The sequence below is a fragment of the Buteo buteo genome, chromosome 21, assembly GCF_964188355.1.
Source record: "Buteo buteo chromosome 21, bButBut1.hap1.1, whole genome shotgun sequence".
Classification (NCBI taxonomy): domain Eukaryota; kingdom Metazoa; phylum Chordata; class Aves; order Accipitriformes; family Accipitridae; genus Buteo; species Buteo buteo.
This window is the reverse complement of record NC_134191.1, coordinates 6,404,709-6,424,638: the sequence shown is the minus strand read 5'-3', so window position 1 is coordinate 6,424,638 and position 19,930 is coordinate 6,404,709. Positions and strand designations below refer to the sequence as shown.

At 44.9% G+C, this 19,930-nt stretch overlaps 2 protein-coding genes across 2 annotated transcripts; one reads left to right on the top strand and one right to left on the bottom strand.

Moving 5' to 3' along the window:
* Nucleotides 1–230: 230 nt before the first annotated feature.
* Nucleotides 231–10,691, top strand: ARL6IP5 (ARF like GTPase 6 interacting protein 5). The gene is made up of 3 exons (XM_075053429.1): nt 231–622; nt 8,401–8,618; nt 8,945–10,691. The coding sequence occupies exons 1-3, from the start codon at nt 447–449 to the stop codon at nt 9,115–9,117; spliced, it is 567 nt and encodes a 188-aa protein (XP_074909530.1). The 5' UTR covers nt 231–446; the 3' UTR covers nt 9,118–10,691.
* Nucleotides 10,692–12,679: 1,988 nt separating this feature from the next.
* LMOD3 (leiomodin 3) lies at nt 12,680–19,636 on the bottom strand. Its single transcript, XM_075053428.1, has 3 exons — nt 19,157–19,636; nt 15,963–17,315; nt 12,680–13,207 (listed from the first exon to the last, which is right to left on the bottom strand). Exons 1-3 carry the CDS (start codon nt 19,445–19,447, stop codon nt 13,181–13,183), a joined length of 1,671 nt encoding a protein of 556 aa, XP_074909529.1. The 5' UTR covers nt 19,448–19,636; the 3' UTR covers nt 12,680–13,180.
* Between the last annotated feature and the right edge of the window lie 294 nt (nt 19,637–19,930).

Genomic DNA, 19,930 nt, shown 5'->3' with positions numbered 1-19,930 from the left:
GGCTGAGCAGGGTCTCCCTGGGGTGGCTCAGTGCTTCCCCGGGTGCCTCCGTGGCTGGGGCAGCCGCTTCGTGGCCCCCTCCACGCTGGGCCCCTGACTCCCTGTTTTGCAGAAGACCTGGATTCTCCACCCGAATATGAAACGTACGTCATCTTTTGCCGAAGAAACAATGAAAACAGGAGCCACGGCCGGCAGCGTCACCACACCCCTGTCAGCTGCCTTTTGCTGGGCGGGTGAAGGGCGGCGCGGTCTGACAGCCGCCTCTCGCCTCCGCTGCCGCTCGCTCCTTCACGGTTTCGGCAGACTCGCCTCCCCGCGTCCAGCAGCGCCCGGCGACGGGTGGCGGGGCCGGGACCGGAGCCGCCGGCCGGGGGAGCCGCCCCGGGGCGGTGCCGCGGAGCTCTTAGGCCTGCGCGGCGGTCGTCGGCGGGGAGGCGGCGGCAGCCATGGAAGTGCAGGTGGCTCCGCTGCGGGCCTGGGACGATTTCTTCCCGGGTTCGGACCGTTTCGCCCGGCCTGACTTCAAGGACATCTCGAAATGGAACAACCGGGTGGTCAGCAACCTGCTCTACTACCAGACCAACTACCTGATGGTGGCCGCCGCCGTCGTCTCCATCGTGGGGTCAGTGTGCGGGCCTCGCTCTCCCTCCGGCGGTGGCGACCGGGGAGGGGGTGGCTTCGTTCCCCGGGGGGGGTGGCCCCCTTCCCCGGGCGGGCGGCACTGCGGCTCGGCCTGCTGCCACGGGAAAGGGCCCGGCCCGGCCCGGCCCCGGGCGCTGCGCTGCCGGGTGGGATGTCGGGGGTGCCGGGAGGATGCCTTTCCCTTCCTCTGCCTCTCCTTAAGCCTCTGACTTGCCTGGTGTCGTTTAAAAAAAAAAAATTAAGGCCTGGTTACAGCCTCTCTTGTGGAGGTGGGGCTTTTCAGGTTAGGAGTAGGGTGTAGGATTTATTTACTTCTCTGTTGGTGGGGGTCTAACAGATCTGAGGACTCCCTCTTGTTTTTATCGCTGCTCTTCAAGTCCCTTTGCCCGAGGAAGAGGGCTCTGGGCATCTAACTTGTCGCGGGGCACCTGGCAGAAGGCAGCCATGGGTTTGTGTGCTGGATATTGCTGCTTTCTGAAAAACCGGGCTGCGTGCTGCACAGTGATCTGTGCTTCCTCACTAAATCTGTCCAGTGTGACCGATCAAGATAAGCTTCACTTTGAATTAAAGAAAAAAAACCCAACAAGATGAATTCTGCTCTCTGTTACAGTTCTAAACTTAAGTCCAGGGAACGGAGCAAGCCTGTCTTATTTCTGAGCTAGTAGCTCATACTAAAAAACCTTTAATATAAAATAAATTAGGTACCCATTCCTTTCATTTTGGTGGGTAGGATTGAGACCTTCGAGGCAGGACCATCTCCTGGTATGATGTTCTGTCAGGCCCAGCTTTCCTGAAGAGAATTGGGAAATAATCTTATAATCATCTTTTGAATCAAAGCCTATGTGACTCTTCAAGTATTGCTGTAGGGTCATTGGCCAGAAAGCTCTTAAGCAAGACATGCAGCAGAGGCTGATGATTAAGCTTTTAATATGGAAACTGGAATACTCCACTTTTCACAACAAACAATGCGCAAATGCGAATGCTTAAATTGGAGAATTGCCCAGACACTAGGCCGGAGTGATTTTGGCTGAAGTGCATCTTATCTTGTATGTTGCAGAGGCTTAAAATTCTTCCCCTAAATGCATTTTTTTTTTGTTAAGCAGCCTGCATCTTGTTAGGGCTTCTGAAGCTCTTGACCCAGCATCTAAGTTGGTGAAGATACTCTGCGTCGCAGGGAGCTTTGGCCTGTGCTCTGTGAAAGAAGAGTCTGAGAACCCTGCTTTTTCTTCTTGACGCATATGGTGGTTAAAGGTTTGGTGCAGTGATGTAGGCTTTCTTCTTAATATTGGTGGGAATATGTTGCAGTCAGCTCAATGGACTACTAGACTGGTAAAATGAGACTTCCATGGTCTTGCTGTTCTTATACCATCTTGGTCTAAACTTGTGTGTTCATCTACCCTTGTTTAGCAGTGCGATCCAGCTCTCAATGAGTAGGTAAATCACAGTGGCCCTGGAAAGCAGAGGGACAGCTCTTCTCCCCAAGAAGTTGGGGGAAAAAATGTAAACAGTTTTGATATATCTGGTTGGAAAACTGGGATGGCAGCAGCTTTTACTCAGTCTTCTAAATTCTTCCCTTTGAACTCTGATCTCTTTTCTTCAGATCAGGAGTGATATATCTCCCACTTATTTCCAGCTGTTTTGCTGGGGTGGGAGGTGGAAGAGGAAGAGAGCCACAGGAGGTGGAGATTAATAGTAGAACTGCAATTCTAGTATCTTAATATTGAGTGGTAGCCCTCTGAGTTGAAAGCTAACGGATGAGGAACACCTGGAATGGAATCTTGATGATCTCAAATATCTTCTTTTTATTGCATGTCTTAGAGCCTTTGGTATATGGTGAATCTGATTCTTCTAACACTGAACTAAAAGAGGATGGGAGAAAAACTCTAAAGGAAACAGGATAATACTTCACTAGAGGAAAAACTATCCATTCCTTTTAATAAAAAGATTTTTTGCTTGGCCTGACTGTGGCTTTGGGAGAAAGGTAAAGAAAGTTCTCCCAATAAATTTAACTTGATGATTAAGTTGTTGTCTCGCACTTCATTCTGTAATGGGACAGGAATCCCTTAGTGATAAATGATGAATCATGGCTTTTTAGGAACTCCAGGGCTGTATACAGGCCTAAGGGCAGGATTATTGAAACAGCTAATGTAGTGGTCTTCCTGCGATCAAAACTAAACTTAGCCCATGACCAACTCTACCTGTTCTTAAACCATCTAATTATATAGACAGACTTGTAATGCAGAGGTGATGTTTCCAGCTATTGTAATACTTGGTAGCTATGGGGGTGCTGGGCTGACATGGAAATTGTAGCCGAGAGCTTTCTCGATACTGGAAGTACAGTGCTTATTGCCACAGCCTCAGCTTACTGCCTCCCATACAACAAAGTTGACCTCTCCAGCCTTTTGCCATCTCTCTACAAGGTATGGAAAAACCTTACCGTGATTGTAGTGGAATTGTAATGGCCTCTACTGCATCATTTCCCTGCCCTTCTCCCTCCATTTGCCTTCTCTGGTAGCTACTGTCACATGTAAATGATGTTCTGTGCTTTGCAATAATGTATATTTTGCATTCAGCCTACAAGACTAGGTAGAAAATAATAAATCGGTGAACAAGAAACTAAAACTACTGAATTAGTGCTACTAACACAGGCTGGTGGTAGCAGTCTTGTCTCTCCCACCTTCCCCGTCCTGCAAACTCTTTTAAAAATGAATCTGGACTAGTGTGCTATTTTTTTCCTCCCCCTACAACTCTGTTGCAGTAGACTGTTGATAAAAAACCAAGATCTTTACTAAACCAGATTGTGCCCTTTCTCCCAGTTGTATGGGAACTGGACTGCCCATTCTTACCCTCAGCCAGGACCCTGTAATTGCGAGTGCTGTACAGATATTTAATAAAATTGGTGCCTCCCACAACAGCTTGCAACTCCCCTCAACCAATCAGTTTGGTTAATAGGTGGAATTTGTCTGTGCTTTCACCTGCTCCAGAAAGGCTTCTCTGTCTTGCAGTTCAAACTTCACTACTTAAATTGATGTAATTTCTTCTAGGATTTTGTTGCCCTGTACTTGTTAAAAATTAGTTTCTAAATCTGACAGTACTAAAAGGTGTACTGGATTTCAGAGTGCTACATCTAAGAGTCTTCATTCTCTTCTGGCATAATGTCTTCCCTGCAGCCTGAGGTTCAATGTCTCTTTCCTTTGCCACTTCTTCTCTAAAACATCTACTATCCATCTGCACAACCCCTAGCAATGAATGAGTGTGTGTCTTTTTTTTCTTCCCCCTTTTTTTTTCCCTCCCCCAAACTGCTACCTTAGCTGATGTGCTTGTAGTGATTCCCTTGCCAAAACTCAGGGGCAGCAAAATGCTTATTTTCTCTCATGCCTACTGAAAGATTAAGAATGAGTGAGCAAAATACATCTCTTTAAAACATATGTTGCATAATAATACTAGTACGTAACTTCATAAAGGTCTGGCAATTCTGCAGAAAGGAATCTGTCTCCTGTTCTCAAAGCAATGTAAGTGAGCAACAGTAAGTAAAGAAGCATTGCTAAATCTGTGGATGCTGAGGGCTATCACCTGGGATAACACGCCATATATAGTTTTGTGTGCTGCCTCTAGTTACAGCTGTATAACCACAGTGAAGCTAGAAGTATGGGGAGAGAGGAGGCAGAACTTTAAAGTTGTTTAAATTAATACAAATGAGGAAGGAAGCATTTAAGTGCTCTAACCTGCCCACCACTTGGAATGTGGTGGAGCAAAACTCTTCTAAAAGGGAATTTTCATGCTTATTTGATATAATGGCCTAACTGAGCTGCTCTAAGTAAAAAGATGCTCTTCTCAATGACTGCAAGTCTCCTACTCAGTGCCTTTGTTCAGACTTGCCTGGTCACATGCAGAAGAAACAGATGTGACAGCAACTGCTGAATAATCACCCTGAGACAGTCATCTAAAATGGAGACGATTTAAGGATGGAGCTGGCTTGCTTTTGCTTTTTTTTGCGGCCTGTCTGATTTCAGGGCTCATGCTGCTGGAGCCTGCTTGCCTTGCACAAAGGATGCATCTCTTTTCCCTACGTAATAGCTGTATATTCTCCAAGTAACTGCTCGCCTCTCCTGCTATAAGACTGTGCACAAGCCTGCATATATGAAATAACCTGTCAAAAAGAGGTCATATGGTAAGTCACTGAAAGCAGAGCTCTTTGGACTTTCCTGCACCTATATGGGAAATCTAACCTGTCTTGTGATACGTGTAGGGCAGGTCTAGAATTACCAATCCAGTAAAAAAAAAAAAAAAGTACCTCATCTTAATCTGTTTTTGCTGGCCAGAGGTAGCTGCCAGTACTTCTTCCCACACACCCGCATCCCCAGCTGCTAGCATCTCTGCTATCTTCTGATACTACTTTCACAAACACAAAGTGTCCCATGGTGCTACTTAGCACAGGACAATGCCTGTGTCCCTGCAGCCAGGCAGCATGTTTCTTTTCTTTTACTTATTTTTCCCATCTCTTTACTTTGTATTGAAGCAGATGCTGAAGGACACCTGGTCTCTGAAGGGCAGCAGGAGTACAATTGAAAGTTGCCCTGCAACACTGCTAGACCTGAATCTAGGCAACGGCTTTTCTTTGCCAGTTTGACCCAGACGTACTGGAGGTCACAGCATCCTACCAGGGTTGTACCTTGTCCACTACAGAGAGCAATGCAGAAGATCATCCAGCTAGGGTGCTCTGGGCTGTTAGCACCCCCAAATGCTATTTAGTCCTGCCATACTGACTCCTTTTAGGGTTGTGAAAGTTAGTGGTTTTCTTCTCCAAGCCCAAAAGTTTTTGTTCCCCTAAGTCATCTGAGCAGTGTAAACTCAAGTTACCATACCATTGCCATGCTAATAGTTCCATGCATTACATTTTTAGGTATTTGAGAAGTCTCGTAAATCCCTGCTAAAGGGAATTATATTTAGAAAGTATCTTGTAACATACTTGACGGCTGGTCACTTACCTTGTCTCTGCAGCTTTGAAAGACTTCCAGCCTTCTTGCCTGAGCATGAATTCGGCATATTGTGTTCTGATCTCTATATAAACAAGGCCAATATCAATGCTGGTGGTTCAGCTATAAAAGTGAGTTCTAGGGCTGTTACACAGCTCTCTTTTTCCCCAGACGCTGGTGTTCTAAAATAACACGTCCCTGTTTTTTCCTTTTTAGTCTTTAGCTATTGTGTTATCAAGAGCAGTGTGCCAACAGATCTGCGTGAAACTGGGTAATGGAGGTCCGCCTTCCTGAAAAATGCCATTGCTGGAGAAGAAGTTTATATATACAAATTTCTAGGAGAATCTTAGTGCTGTGAATTACACTGTGGGCAAGTCAAGCGATAAAGAGGAGCTTGGCACATGACAACCTATCCAGTACTGTAATCAACAGTATTGAAGTCTGTGGACACATGGCTGATAATTTGAATACCAGTTTTTAGTGGCAACTGCTATCCCCATCTGTTTTCATGTGGCTTTGAATGACTTCATTTGATACTTATGTTCACTGTTTCCTTGTACGCGTTGGAATGCAGCCCACTTCAGAAAACATGTAATTCAAATAACTTTCCCCAGGAAAGTGGGATATTTTGAATGCATTCTTTTTTTTTTTTTTTTTTTCCCCTTCATATCCCTTATAGCCAGTCAGTTATACAGAACCTGCATAATACCAGAAAGAACTGTAGAGCAGAGAAGTCTTTGGTCTCTTTCTTATAAATATGGTGGAATTGCACTTCACCACCAGTTTCTGAAGTTGTAATGAGAGTAGAGGGAAGGGTAGGGAAGATGAAGCTTTGAGAGTATTTACCAGACACATGGAAAATGTAGAGTGGAGCTCTGCCTAGCCCTTTGTTGGTTCCAGGATTATCTTGCCTGTAGATTTTTAGGAACAAAAAAATTGGTTGCTGTGAGTTGTCCAAGTAAGTTTGGCCATTTCTGCTCCAAGATAGCTGTGATGTGGAGGTGACTTCTACTTTAAGAATCTCATATGTCCAGTAGTATGTATATAAGCCAGCCACTAGTGTGGTCCAGTCATGAGTCACCCTCCTCCTGCTGCAAAGGAGCACAGATGAAACTGATTTCTTTCTAGAGCAATGCTGTTCACTTTTTCCAGCCTGGAAACTTAAGATTGACAATTCAGAGCTAAATATAACCTGGCTGGCTACAGGGAGTGACTCAGATGCAACAAGCAAGCCTGCCCTATCACCACTTCCAAAAAACCCTGTTGGCTTTTCAGCATGAGTAGCAGAAGCAGGTGGAAAAACTAGTCTGAATTTTAATCTCATTCCATCTAGTCGTCCTGTCTCCTGTTGGCACAACTGAATTAAAGAATTGAGAGCCAGTCTCTGCTCTGAAATAATTCTTGGGGGTTCTTCCTTCTCTAGGAAAATGCTCTCTGGCACTGCAGGTAGAGTGTTGGCATACCAGTCCAGCAATAGATTTCTTCTGCCTGTGCCGGATATGAAGCAAAGACCACAAACCATAGCATCCTCCTCAGCAGTGGGGTGGAGTGGTGAGTCATTGTGTCTGTTAGCTTTGGAACAGTAGGACTGCAAAGGCTACAGGAAAAAACCTTGACTATGTCTGGCTTTATCAGGGCAGTGTTATGCAGTTTTATGCTGCTGTTGTAGTTGTAAAAGCTCAGAGCCCTCAGCTGCTGTGTAATTAGATCAGTGCATGTACAAGCAAGTAAATCAGAATGCACATGAAATCACATAACTTCTTATTACTATATAAGTGAAGTGTAATAGAGCTTGGACTTTGTGTGAGTATGGGAACAAGCTAAGCAAAGTCATTGCTGAAAGCTTGACTCTAAACAAGCTCTAAATACTTGGGAAGGTGGTTTGAGCAGGTGATGTTCTTGCCCTGGTCCAAAAAAGGGACTTGCTGTTTATAGTCCAAAGCTGATCGACTCTGACTTGGTTTGCTTGGTAACGCCAATAACAATAATAGAACACAAACCTCAGCAGTGACCCTCTTGCTGGGCCTGGCTTGTCTTCCTGCAAGACCTTTATGCCATACTCCAGTTCCTTCTGACTCTCAGTGCTTGCTGGGGACTGGGCTTCCATCTGTTGTGTTGATGTTGGCGCACATGTTGGCGGTAAGCTCCTTCTGCAGGTTCACAAAATTATTTTGTTCGGGTGTAAACCAATAAGAAGGTTTATTCAGAAATAAGAAATAGCGAAGTAATTTCCTTTACTCAATGTTCCTCTACCTTTCCCATTTTGCAAACCTAGACAAGATAACATGAAAAGCTAGTTCATCTGAACTAGGCTAGGCTGAGCCTGGTTTTGATCATGTGTAGGGAAAAGATCAGTCCCTTGGACAACTGATTGTTGACTCCACCTGCTCTTGGGATTTGCTAACTTTGGGTCTGGTACCAAATGAATGCATGGATTGCACAGGTAGGAGGGGTCCTGGTGGTGGTAAGTGCTTCTATTGATGAGGTGCTACAGAAACTCATTATCCTGATCTATGCTTAGGAAGAGAACATGAAGACAAAGATTATCTAAATTCACTACTAAGGGTTGCTTGGTCTGTTGCACTTGTGACTTTATTTAGCATCTACCTAAAAATCAGAAGTTGATAAAGATCTTGACAGCAACTACTGACTTCTTAATGCCTTACCTCCCTAGTAAACAAATGACCAGCAAGCTAGATGTTTGCTATATGGACACAAGCCGCGAAGGCTCTGAAATGGGACACTTTTTTTTTATTTTTTTCTTCCCCTCTCTTCTCTCCAGGTTTCTGAGTCCCCTGAATATGCTTATTGGTGGTACTGTGGTGGTGCTGGTGTTCATGGGGTTTGTGTGGGTATCACACAACAAGGATATACTCCGCAGGCTGAAGAAGCAGTATCCAACCACATTTGTAGTGGTCATCATGCTGTCTAGCTACTTCCTGATCTCCTATCTGGGAGATGTCATGGTGTTCATGTTTGGGATCACGCTTCCTCTCCTCTGTAAGTAGTTTTCCTCTTCTCTGGGGGGCTAGTGGCATGTGACTTGAGCTTTCTCAAATAAGTCTGCAGAGTCTAAATTGGCTGTTGTCTTTACTATGTCTAGTTAAATGATCCCAAAACACAATTGCAGGGGAGGGGACACAAAACAGCACAAGCCATCTTCAATGTTGTTATTAAGTGGGTACCTGTGGTTAACTTAAGTGGTCAGTGAGACTTCATCTTCTTCCGGTGATGTCACAGCATTGGAGTGTGTCTTAAGATGAACGCTGCAAGAACTATGCATTCCTTGGGCATTAACAATTAATAAGTGTGTTTCTGCCATGCAGTGATGTTCGTCCATGCTTCTCTGAGGCTCCGGAACATAAAGAACAAGCTGGAGAACAAGATGGAAGGAATAGGCTTGAAGAAGACCCCAATGGGCATCATACTGGATGCTCTAGAACAGCAAGAGGATAGTATCAACAAACTGGCTGACTACATATCTAAAGTGAAGGAGTAAGCAGCTGCAATGTGGCATTTTTACCTGTTGCAGGAGTGTAGTTGCTATTTACTATTGTTCAAGCTTGCTTTCAGTTTGTGTACAAAACAGGAAATGCACGTGGTACAGATTAATAGTTGCAGGATACAGGTATTCCAGGGTCTTCAGGGCTCCTCTAAGAACATAAGAGCAGCAACTTTTTTCTATTGTATAGCAAAATCTACTGGTGTTTACACAAATACATACTAACTTAAATGTGTTTGCATGTCTCTTCTTCTGGGAGGTAGAGGAGGAAGAGATGGAAACCTATGGAATGCAAACTATCTTGTAGCAAATTTGTCTATTAAAAGTAACACCCCTTTCATCTCAGTTCTACAAGATGGCAGTTTAGCCAGTTTATGCTGAGTAGCCCCTTCAGGCTGGCAATATTCAAGGTGAGCTGGAACATATCAAAAGTAGGTATCTCTTGCATCCTCCAAATCCCTCACTTGAGTGGTCTGTATTGGGACCACGTTGCTAGCTTAACTGGCAAGCAGTAAAACTGTGCAGTACTTGTAATGAATATGGGTTCCTGTCCTCACCTCACATTCCTCCTTTAGCAGCTGGGAAACAGTCTAAATAGATCTAAGCATGAAGACTATATATGGCACTGTGCCTCTGTCAGTTCCAGTAAAATGCACCTTTGGTCTCTCCAAACTCTTGATCTATAGAAACTGCTCCTCTCTGCAGGAGAGGCAAAATTCCTTGCATACCAGCTAAGCTATGGCCGAGCATGGGAGAAAAGAAAGTTTTCAGATACATTGGATGAGCAAGGATTCTACCCTATTGATGTTTTTTAAATACTGCTACTTTAGGACTTACCTTGTTCTACTTTAGTCTGTATAGGCTGTTTTGTAGATGGAGGTGTATGTGTGTTCTCGAGCGTGGGTCATGTTTTTCTTTCTTCTTAACCAGAATGCAAAGTTATAAGTAAAACATGTGTCTCACTGACTCTGTACTTCTGACACTCTTCAAAGGAATAAACTAGATTTCAGGTTTACAAGTAAAAGCAATAAATGTCAAGATGCAGTTTTTGAAAACCCATTCCAAATTCATGAAGATATTTGCCTGTAACAACTCCTGAAAGTGGTGTGGGGGATTCTTTTATATGTATATTTTAACATAACTGCCAGCTCTGATGGAATTATCTTGATAACAAGAGCTTACCAACAACAGGGGGGGAAAAGTTGTCCAGGTGATAGTCCATTTCAGATATTCTTGCATTTCGCTTTTCTAAGTAAGTAATTAATTTAACAAAAAAGCAAAGGATCCTTAAAGTTGAAGCTTTTATGTAACTTACCATGCTGTTTTCATAGTGAACTGTGTAGAAATCTGAACATGTCATTCCATTTAAGTGTTAAAGTGATCAGTATTTATTGAAAATGTCTGTATATTCCAGCTGAAGAGTCAATGGCTTGTTCCTCACTTGTAGCGCATGGTCTTTGTTTTTTGAAAACTGTTTCCACACTTAAAGAACGTAGTGGCCTATGACTTCATTACTGTAGAATTTAAAATACTGAAGAGTTATGAAGAAAAATAAATTCTAATGGTCATTACAGAGTGCATTTATTCAGGTTGGGAAAAGTGGTTGGAGACTTGATCTTGTCTGTTTCTCTGGTTGGCGGAACCCCGCAGAGTGGGGGTGGGAGATCTGCCGTCAGCCTGCAGATCCTGCCGCAAGCCTGTGCTTGTGATGAAGCTGCTGGTTTTGAATGCTCTGTGTCTGTGTTAACTTTGTTGAGGCACGAGGGACCTCTGAGCTGCAGAAATGTTACGGCCTTGCTCTTGCAGCCTTACAAAGGCTTCTCTGCAGAGGTGGAGTAGCGCTTAAGGCATTTGTTCATGCTGTTTCAGTGTCTTATATAACTCTACTTTACTTAACTGGGATTTTCCATTTCTTTTAATTACCTGAGAGGGATTTCTGCTCCTAGGATTACTGGGAGCTGTACCTCGAGCAGTACTAGGAAGCCAGCTCTGCTGCGGTCAAACTAATAGTGTGATCTCTGTATCTGGCTGCCTCCCTCCTCCTGTGATCCCTGAAGAGGCTGCTCAGTGGGAGAACATGGATCAGAGCAGGGCTTCACAGGTCCTGCTGTATATATCCTGGTAATACGTGTCAGCGGCTGCAGCACTGCTGCTCTGGCTGCTTCTGGGTGTAGCAGTAATTTGTGCTTGGCAGCTTGAGTTGGAGGTTGTAAAGCTCTATATTACATTTTCCTTTATATTTCCCTGTCTTAGCTTGGCCTTGAAGCCAGTATGGAGAGCAGCGTGTTCTAATAGCTTCCTGGGGGAGTTGCTTTTTTACACTTGTCATTTGCTGCTGTGCTCCATGTGAGGGCTTGGTTAGAAGTACCAAGTTCCTTCCCTTTCCTACTTTATCCTTTACAAAAAGAGAGGGCTGTATGAAATGGTTACAATGAAAATGTTACTTCATTTTTTATGTCTCTGCCATGCAGAAATGGCTCTCCTCTTCCCCCTTACGTGATACTTAAAAACTGCTTGCTACATCTTAGGCAATACATCAACCACGTTTCCCAAGGCTGCAGCATTACAGTTGCAGACAGAAGCAGAGGTGAGAAGGAGCTTTACAAGTTTGGAAGACAGAGCTTTGAAAGAGACCAGATGATAGATACGGGAAGGACAAGGATAAATGAAAACTTGAACTAATGGTAGCAGAGACTACCTTGGAATCAAAGAGGTCCTGGACGTTGCTGGTACTACAGGACTATTATAATAAATGTGGGAAGGGGGAGCGAGGTGGGACTGGGATTTAGCTGCCAGGGGACTGTTGCCATGGGTGTTACAGGCAGGAGCAAGGAGAAATTCACCTGAAGGAACTCCTGCCAGGAGCTGCAAAACTGTGCCTTTTGAGCAAGTCTGTCAGCCACAGGAAGGCAGGGGAGCTGCATGTTAGCAAAGAGAAAGGCTTTCTTCTTTCCCTATGCCTTATAACTTTAAAAACCAAACAAAAAAAAACCAAAACAACTGGTCTCTTGTGGATGTGTTCCACAAGAATGTGACTTACCTGGAGCAGCTTTACAAAAAAGGCTTGCAGCAAAAAAACTGCTGTGATTAAAAAAGGGGAGGAGAAAAAATTCCACAAAAATATTAAGGAAAAACTAAGTTGAGTATATGCAGGTTTAACCGCATCATATCCAGCCCTGCTAGGGGGTGAGATGTGCTATTCACACCCCCTGCTAGGAGGAACGATGAGTTTCTTAAACCGCTGGCAAGGAGAGGTTTAAGGTTCATCCTCCTGCCACAAGAATAATGTGGAGAGAGACCTGAAATGGCATTTCAGTGCGCTCCAAGGTGGCTGTAATTAAGGAATATGTCATGGACAGAGGTGAATCATGGGTAACGAAGGTTACAGCTCTCAAAACAAAGCATGGCATCACCTTTTATGTGCTGATCAGGTACAATACCAACTAGATTATGTTCTGAAATAGAGGTAGCTTGAAACCACCAAGCCGAGGTGTTCCACGTACCAGAGCAGTCGTTCTGTTCTGTGAGCATCTCGTTAGCCATGGAAGTGCTGCACACATCTTACAGAGAGCGCTTTATTTAATTTGTTTCCTTAGCCTAAAAAATGAAGCTGTATACATGGAAACCCAGATACATTTCTCATGGACAAGAGAATAATAAAGGAGCGTGTGTGTGAAAAGAAGGATAAGATAGAGCACAGCATGTTCCTGCAGAATCTGGCAGCAGAAGGACAACATGGAAGCAAAATAGTTTGCTGACAAACTAGAAAGGCAAGGTTATTGTTGCCTCTGAGAAAATACTCCCACAACAAACTGGAGTCTCAAATCCGCTTGGCAGACAGATGGCACCAGGATTGTTTGATACCTGATGGAAACGCTTAGCACTGACTTTTCCCATGCCAGCCGTTTCACCACACTTATAAAAGTGTGTATCGCAAGCTTTGTTCCCAAAGAGTCGTATATACCACCTGGGTTCTGCAGAAAACATCTGCTGAAACAGTTGTAAGCAAAACTTGAATAGTTTTTAATTCCAAATTGTTTCTTCGGGTCAGCCTGGTCTCTCACTCCAGCTGCTTTGGCAATGGCACCTGGACAAGGACAGTAAGTATTAGGAGGAAGAAATTTCTCAGTCTTATTTCCCAAGCCCCTTTAGTTTAATAGAAACCTTCAGAAACTGTAAAAAGATCAAAAATACAACAGCAGGGAGCTCCAAGGAGCTCTGGTTGAGAATTTATTTTGTTTGTAATTCCCCAATTACTTACTGTTTGCAATGCTTAACACCCGGTCAATAAATTTGCAAGCAGTGAGTCCCACCATGGAGCGAACAAACGCCCAGCTCTGCTCAAGCAGTAAAACCCTATTTTAGAGAGGAAGCTGGGGATATTGAGGCAAATGAGTTACCAAGATCACGCAGGCAGGTGAGAGTAACACCCTAAGGCCCCAAATCCAAACCATGTGGCCCCATAACAGAGGACCAAAAAAAAAACCCCAAAAAACACCCAAAAAAATCCACTGAACTAAAAGAAACCTCAAAATCCCAACACATGTATCCATTGCTTCATCTTTCCATGAGCTGCGATAGCAGTTGTTATCTGCCCCATTTAGGACGGACCATGAATTGAACCCTCCTCCCCAAACCCCACAGCCCTCATCTGTAAAAACTTCCCGAGGATTTTGGGAGGAATGGCTGGGGTTCACTATTGCTTCCTGGCACCCAGCAGCACCCGGGTTTAATTATTGCTGCACAAAATAAGGGCTGTGGCCGGCAGAGCACCGGCACCGTCATCCTCCATCCTTCTGAGAGGAGAGGAGGCAGCGACAGAGCAACCTGCCCTCACAAGCACCGTTTTGGCACGTATAGATAAACCATGACCTTTATAAGAGCAAGTCTTGTCGTCTTAGACGTGGCACTTGAAACGCAAAACCTCGACTGGCCTAGAAAGGCCAGAAATGTCCTGAGGAGAGGCCCTGGCTGCAGCCAAGTCGGACTGGCCAGCAGAAACCCACAACCCCAAAACTTGGTTTGGGGACACAATGGTCACATTAAACCTGGACCAGGGTCAGAGGGCACTGCAGGATCTGCCCCTGCCAAAATTTCAGGACAAACTACTCTCTCTGGAATTACTGAGGGATAATTATTTCTGTGTAGGTATCGATGAAAGCAAGATATGGCCCACTATATTAGAATGTAAACATTAAACAAAATAGTAATTACAAAATACTACTAGACCATTTTTAATTGCAATGGATTTTCTGTCCTCTAGCCTTAGCAACACAAACAGATCCATCAACATCGCTAGCTACAAACGATCAGTCAGCTTTTAGTATTTCTTGAATAACGGTGCAATGCAAGGAATTACAACGTTTCAGGAAAGCAAAAGGTTAAATCTGGTGGCCAGCATTTTTGAATGGCCCATGAATTTGGCACCCGAGTAAGAGCATCACCAGGAGGCAATTATCACAGTTTGGGACTTGGATTCTCAAAGCCATGATGATGTCGAGCTCACATTTGCGCTTGAGTTGCAACCACTGAGCACTTTCAATGGCAGAGATTTACTTGAAAACGAATATAAAAAATCCTTGATATCACTGCTTTCTTCCTATAACCTTGCTCCATCTTCACTGCTAATGGGTCTAATTTCTTTTTTTCCTATTAGCACTAGAATTTTGCAGTTGATTTAAATAGGGAAAAACAAAATCAAGCGGCAGAGGGTCACTAAAATAAATACTCTCCTTGTTACCAGGTGAGGCCGGCAGGAGCAAGTCTGCAGGCTGTGCGTCCAGGCTAGATTTCAGTGTTGGCATATCTGTGTGCCCCGGGTGAATTTGGCCCCGATCCTCCCTGCTTTTTTTATCAGTTTATTGACATTTTTTTAAACCTGATGATAGTAAAAAAAAAAAAAGCCAACACAATTTGTATCTTTTGCCACCAAACAGTATTTTAGAGGACCAACTATTTTATCTGAAATGTTTTTAGGCAACTGTAAAAATGCGTTAACATGTTCAGGCAGCTGAGAAAAAGCATCTTTTATTCATCCTGTTGTTAGAATTCAAAATGTAAGGCTCAAGCGCATGGAAAAATATTGTAGCAAGGGTTTTTGCCGTATCACTGTTACAGAAAGTAACTCTACAGAAAGAAAATAACTCTTAAAAAAATATATTAAATTCCCCCTCGCACTAACGCTTTTAATTTTGTTTAAACCAGACCAACCGCAGGTGGTTCTGGACCACGACCCTTCTCGCTTCCCGCAGCCTTGGCGCGGCAGGCGTGCGGCAGCGCCGAAGGAACGCGGTTACTCGCCCCGGCCAGCCCGGGGGTCTGGGCACCCACCGCAGGGGCAGGGGACTCTGACCAGTGTGTTACTGGAAACCCAGTTCCCGCCTCCGTGCAGTTTCTTAAGCGACCTCGGGCAAGTTATGTTGCTGCCAGTGTTTCAGTTCAGCCTTTATCGAATGGGGCAAGCGATGGTGCTTTCTTGGGGAAAGGGAGAGCTAAAGAAAAATACAGCTACTGAAAAGTAAAAAACACGGTTAAAAAAACAACATGTGGTTTTTATGGGAGACTGGGGACAGACTAATGCGAAAAATAATACCTGGTGCTCTCCCGAAGCAAACATAATAGCCTTTGCCTATCGTAACTAATACGCCATTTCTCGTTACGCTAACGCTGAGTTTCCGTGATTTTGTTTGACTCCTGAGTGAATTCGCTTTCTTTTAGCTTTACGGACGAAGACAGGGATGTGCGAGGCTGCACCCCGCCGAACGGCCGGCGTTTCAAACGACGGCACCGGGGCACCGGGCGAACGCGATTCTCTCCCCTCCCCGCCACCGCGAAGCACTTACCGGTTTAAGATAAGCGACGTTACTCTGACGAATGTCGTTTAGTAGCTGATCTCTGGGGGTAATTTCGACGAGAGGCGGCGGCCTTCTCCTGGGAATCGGTTTAAGCGTTTTGATGACGTCTTTGAGGTTGGTTTTCTCGGGGGGTTCCACGTACTCCGGCACGGCGGGTTTGCGCTGAATCTTCTTCAGCTTCACCACTCTGAAGCTGACGGGCTGCTCGGGGGCCGGCTGCCTCGCGCTCTCCTGCCTTTTGCTCAGAGACACGGCCGCGGGGACGGGTGGTTTCGGGGCTTGCGGAGGTTCGTGCATCCTCGGCTGGGGCAGCGGTCCCCCCAACATTTCCCACATCCCGGGAGGCAACCCAAGTCCGTTTTCCAGCATCGCTATCAACTCCCTCTGCTCCTTCATTTGCTGCTGCCTCTGCTCCTCTTGCCTCTTTTGCCTCTGCTTGTCCAGGTTTCTGCTGAGCAGGTTGGTCACCACCATCCTGGGCCCCGGCAGCTCGAAGTGGTACCCCATTTTAAGGAGGGTGGGGTTGGCTTTCAGCAGCCTGGCGATCTCCATTTCTGCCTGGTGGCCCAGCATGCTCCGCTGGTTGTGGAAGCGGAGCTCCGTCAGCGTCTCGTTGTACTGCAGGCACCTCATGATGGCAACGATCCCTTTCCCAGAGATGAAGTTGGAATCGATGTTCAAGGTGGTGATGCTCCTGTTCTCCCGCAGCATGTTGGCCAGGGCGAACGCCACGTTGTCGTCGGCCCCCACGTTGGCCAAGCTGAACGTTTTTACGTTCTTATTCTTTTTCATGGCATTGACAAAGTCTATCAGCATTTCTTTGGGGATGTTTTCTATGTTGTTCAGGTTGAGCTCTTTCACGTCTGGGTTGTTTTTTCGGACTTTCTCCAAACTCTCTTCTAAGTTGGTTTGATTTCCTGAAGGCCTGGCACTTAGCTTCATGAAGCTGGTATCCAGTGCTAACTTTTTGGGGATGTTTAATTTTGATATTTTCTTTTCATTTTCGTTTGGCTTTTCTGTGCTTTCTCCTGATTCTGTACCTGGTTTCTTACTTGTCTGATCACTGTGACGGTTCTCGTTGGTATAAGTCTCCTTTGTTTCCAATTCAGTCTCATCTTCCCCTTCATCCTCTTCCTCCTCTGCTTCTTCTTTCTCCTCCTCCTCCTCCTCCTCACTCTCCTTATGGCTTCCATCTTTCTTTGTCTCCCCAAATGGTGTTCCTGAGTTGGACAAGTGCTCATTTTTGTAACGTCTCTCTTTTCCCTCTGCTCCTGGCACCCTCCCGCCGGCTGCCTGGCCGCTGCCGCTGGCCTTTCCTTCCGTCTCCTCCGCAGCGCTTCTCTGAGGAAGACAAAACCTCACAGCTGAAATAATTGAACGTGGCTTTTTTACATTAACTTTCTGCTCCAATAAACAGTTAACGGCTGGATTTAGATACCTCTATGCCCATACATTATAGAATAATCCTTAAAAGTGTCATTGCCTGTAAGTCAGAGCTGTGCTGGCTTGCTTGGGAACCAGGAACGGTTGCTCTCAAAGTGCCTGCAAACCAGTTTCTCATCTTTGCCTATTAAATTCGATCCTGACAATTAAATTCTGTATGTATTTAACGCTATGTTAAGGTGGTCCTTGAACCCTTCTGGGGGTTAAGAGCCTCTGATCCAAAGTCTCTTTCTGGATTTTTTGTAATTTTGATTGTTTCCTTGACAAGAGAGAAAGTTTATTTTGTATGCCACGAACCATTGGAAATTAGTATTAACCGCTGACGGTTTGCTCAGCCCGAGGAGGAGGGAAGAGGGCACGTCGTAAGTAACAACAGCCGAGTCATCCAGCACCTGAGACAACAAAGCTGCCTGCTCTGGTACCTGCCAGAGCATCACAGCTAAGGAAGCACGTCGCTGAAGACAAAGCAAAATCTCAGTTTTATTTTGAGTCCAGAGATAGGAAACTGGACTCTGCACACAGCTGTTGCAAGGCAGTGGGGCTTCTAGTAGCAAAATAAAACTAGTTGCAAACTTCGGCCATCTCCAGAGACCCTCCTCGCTGAGATTTTTTTTTTTCAAGCATCTTTTTGCAAGTAGATCCTCTATCACTGAGGAATGCTAATAAAGCGCTAATAAAGGTCAAGATATTTTCCTAAAAGACCGGCACTAGTTCAGGCAGGGCAGAATCATGGTTTGTGCTTCACCAAAAGCCAGACAAAATTGCCACAGTCACTTCTGCCCTCAGGGCTGTGGTAGTAGATGGGTTTAGTATGGGGATCCCTTGACCAGTTGTGAATGCAGCAGGCAGCTCTATACTCAAATTCCAGATTTAACCTCAGAAGCGTTAAAAAAAAATTGTTTCTTTGAGGGTAAGAGTGTTGCAGGAGGGAAAAACCACAGATTTCCCTCTCCTCTCCACAGGCAGCCCATGAAACCTGCCCTGGGAAGGCCCCGATGGACTGTGCGGTTGTGTATTAGCAAAAACACTAGTGTTTAAAAAAAAAATTAAAAATCAGTTACCTAAAATTCACTTAAGTTCAGGTATGGATGTGGTTCGTCTGGCCAAGTTTCCATTCTATTAACTTATTTTTAAGTGTAGCCCTCATCCTGAAAAATATCTAAGTATGACCTTAACTTTATTTCAAAGTCATAGTGATAGTAGAATAAATTTAAGTACTGTATTGAAGAGAGTTGGACTAGTTCGTGGAGTTTGCATGCTTGGTCATTAGTAAATGTTTCACATCGTTAAAATACAGTGTTTTGGGGTTTTGTCCTGTATGACATTAAATTCTGTCAATTAGTTTAATACATATGATTAATGTACAGAAAAGCAACATGGTGTTGCTCCATACGCAAAGTCAAACAAATTTGAGTTACATCCTCCAAACTGATTTTATGACAATTTCTCAGTGATTTGCTTTACTGAAACAGAATTTTGACATTCTTATATTAAAAAGCTTAAGTAAATATCTAGGAAAAACAATTAAGAAATTACTAATCCTGACGTCAGTCCAAGCTGGATCCTGACGTCAGTCCAAGCTGGATCCTGACATTGCTGAGGCTTTTAGGATGGATTTAAATTTGTTTGTACCGTACCTCAGGTAAGGGACAGAAGCAGAGACAGATTAAGGTATTAAAGCTATAAAACAGATCGCCCAGCAGATGCATAATAAATATTTGTGATTTGTTGCTTGTTACCTCAGAGGGCAAGAGGGTGACGGGAACTCTCTCGTCCTCGAGCATGCGTCTGGACGCCTTCTGCCAGTACAGGTAGTCAACCAGGGACCTGTGGTCGAAGCTCCCCGTGGGAGGTTTCTCCGTCTGGTCCCTCTGTATCATCCCAGTTGGGACTTCGGGGTCTGGGGCCATGACTTCCATCTCACACTGCAGCTCCTTTAGCTCCTCGGGGGACAGGTTTGCCAGGATTTCATCTTCATCGATGTCCTCAGGACACACTTCTTCATCAGCGTTTTGGTTGAGTTCAGACATGTTTGTTCTTCTCTCCTTCCTCTATTATGTTTTAAACCTAAAGAGAAAGATAAATTTTAAAAGTGTTTGGTTTTTGGGTTTTTTTCCCCTCACTAGTAGTAGTTCATTCGGTTAAATCCACAACTTCACGTTTTGGTCATGAGCTGTGGCAGCTCTCGGTCTCAGTGCAGGAGACAGACCGTGCAGCTAAGTCTATATTAAGCTGCACTTGGCTGGATAAAGAGAATTTATGGCGATGCTGCCATGCTCCATTTTCAGCAACCTGTCAGCTGCGCAAACCCTTCTGACATTTCAGTGCAGCTGGTGCGTCCCCCCATTGAGTAAGGCAGGATGCGGCCATTTTCTAGAGGACTCCTGGGGCACTACGCCTTTCGGTGCTTCACCCCATGCCTGAATGGCCATAGGCGGGTGGAGCGACGTTAACGGTACCTGCGAGGCGTGCCGGTGAAATTCTGCACCGTGGGAAGAATCAGCAGCAGGTCT

What these genes read in the sequence shown, in the direction of transcription:
- ARL6IP5 (XM_075053429.1), top strand. Translation starts at nt 447, where the DNA reads ATGGAAGTGCAGGTGGCTCCGCTGCGGGCCTGGGACGATTTCTTCCCG. An exon ending in GCCGTCGTCTCCATCGTGGG is followed by an intron (nt 623 to 8,400) that starts GTCAGTGTGCGG and finishes TCTTCTCTCCAG; the next exon opens with GTTTCTGAGTCCCCTGAATA. An exon ending in GATCACGCTTCCTCTCCTCT is followed by an intron (nt 8,619 to 8,944) that starts GTAAGTAGTTTT and finishes TCTGCCATGCAG; the next exon opens with TGATGTTCGTCCATGCTTCT.
- LMOD3 (XM_075053428.1), bottom strand. Translation starts at nt 19,447, where the DNA reads ATGTCTGAACTCAACCAAAACGCTGATGAAGAAGTGTGTCCTGAGGAC. An exon ending in TCACCCTCTTGCCCTCTGAG is followed by an intron (nt 17,316 to 19,156) that starts GTAACAAGCAAC and finishes TGTCTTCCTCAG; the next exon opens with AGAAGCGCTGCGGAGGAGAC. An exon ending in ACGTCGCTTATCTTAAACCG is followed by an intron (nt 13,208 to 15,962) that starts GTAAGTGCTTCG and finishes GTCCTTGTCCAG; the next exon opens with GTGCCATTGCCAAAGCAGCT.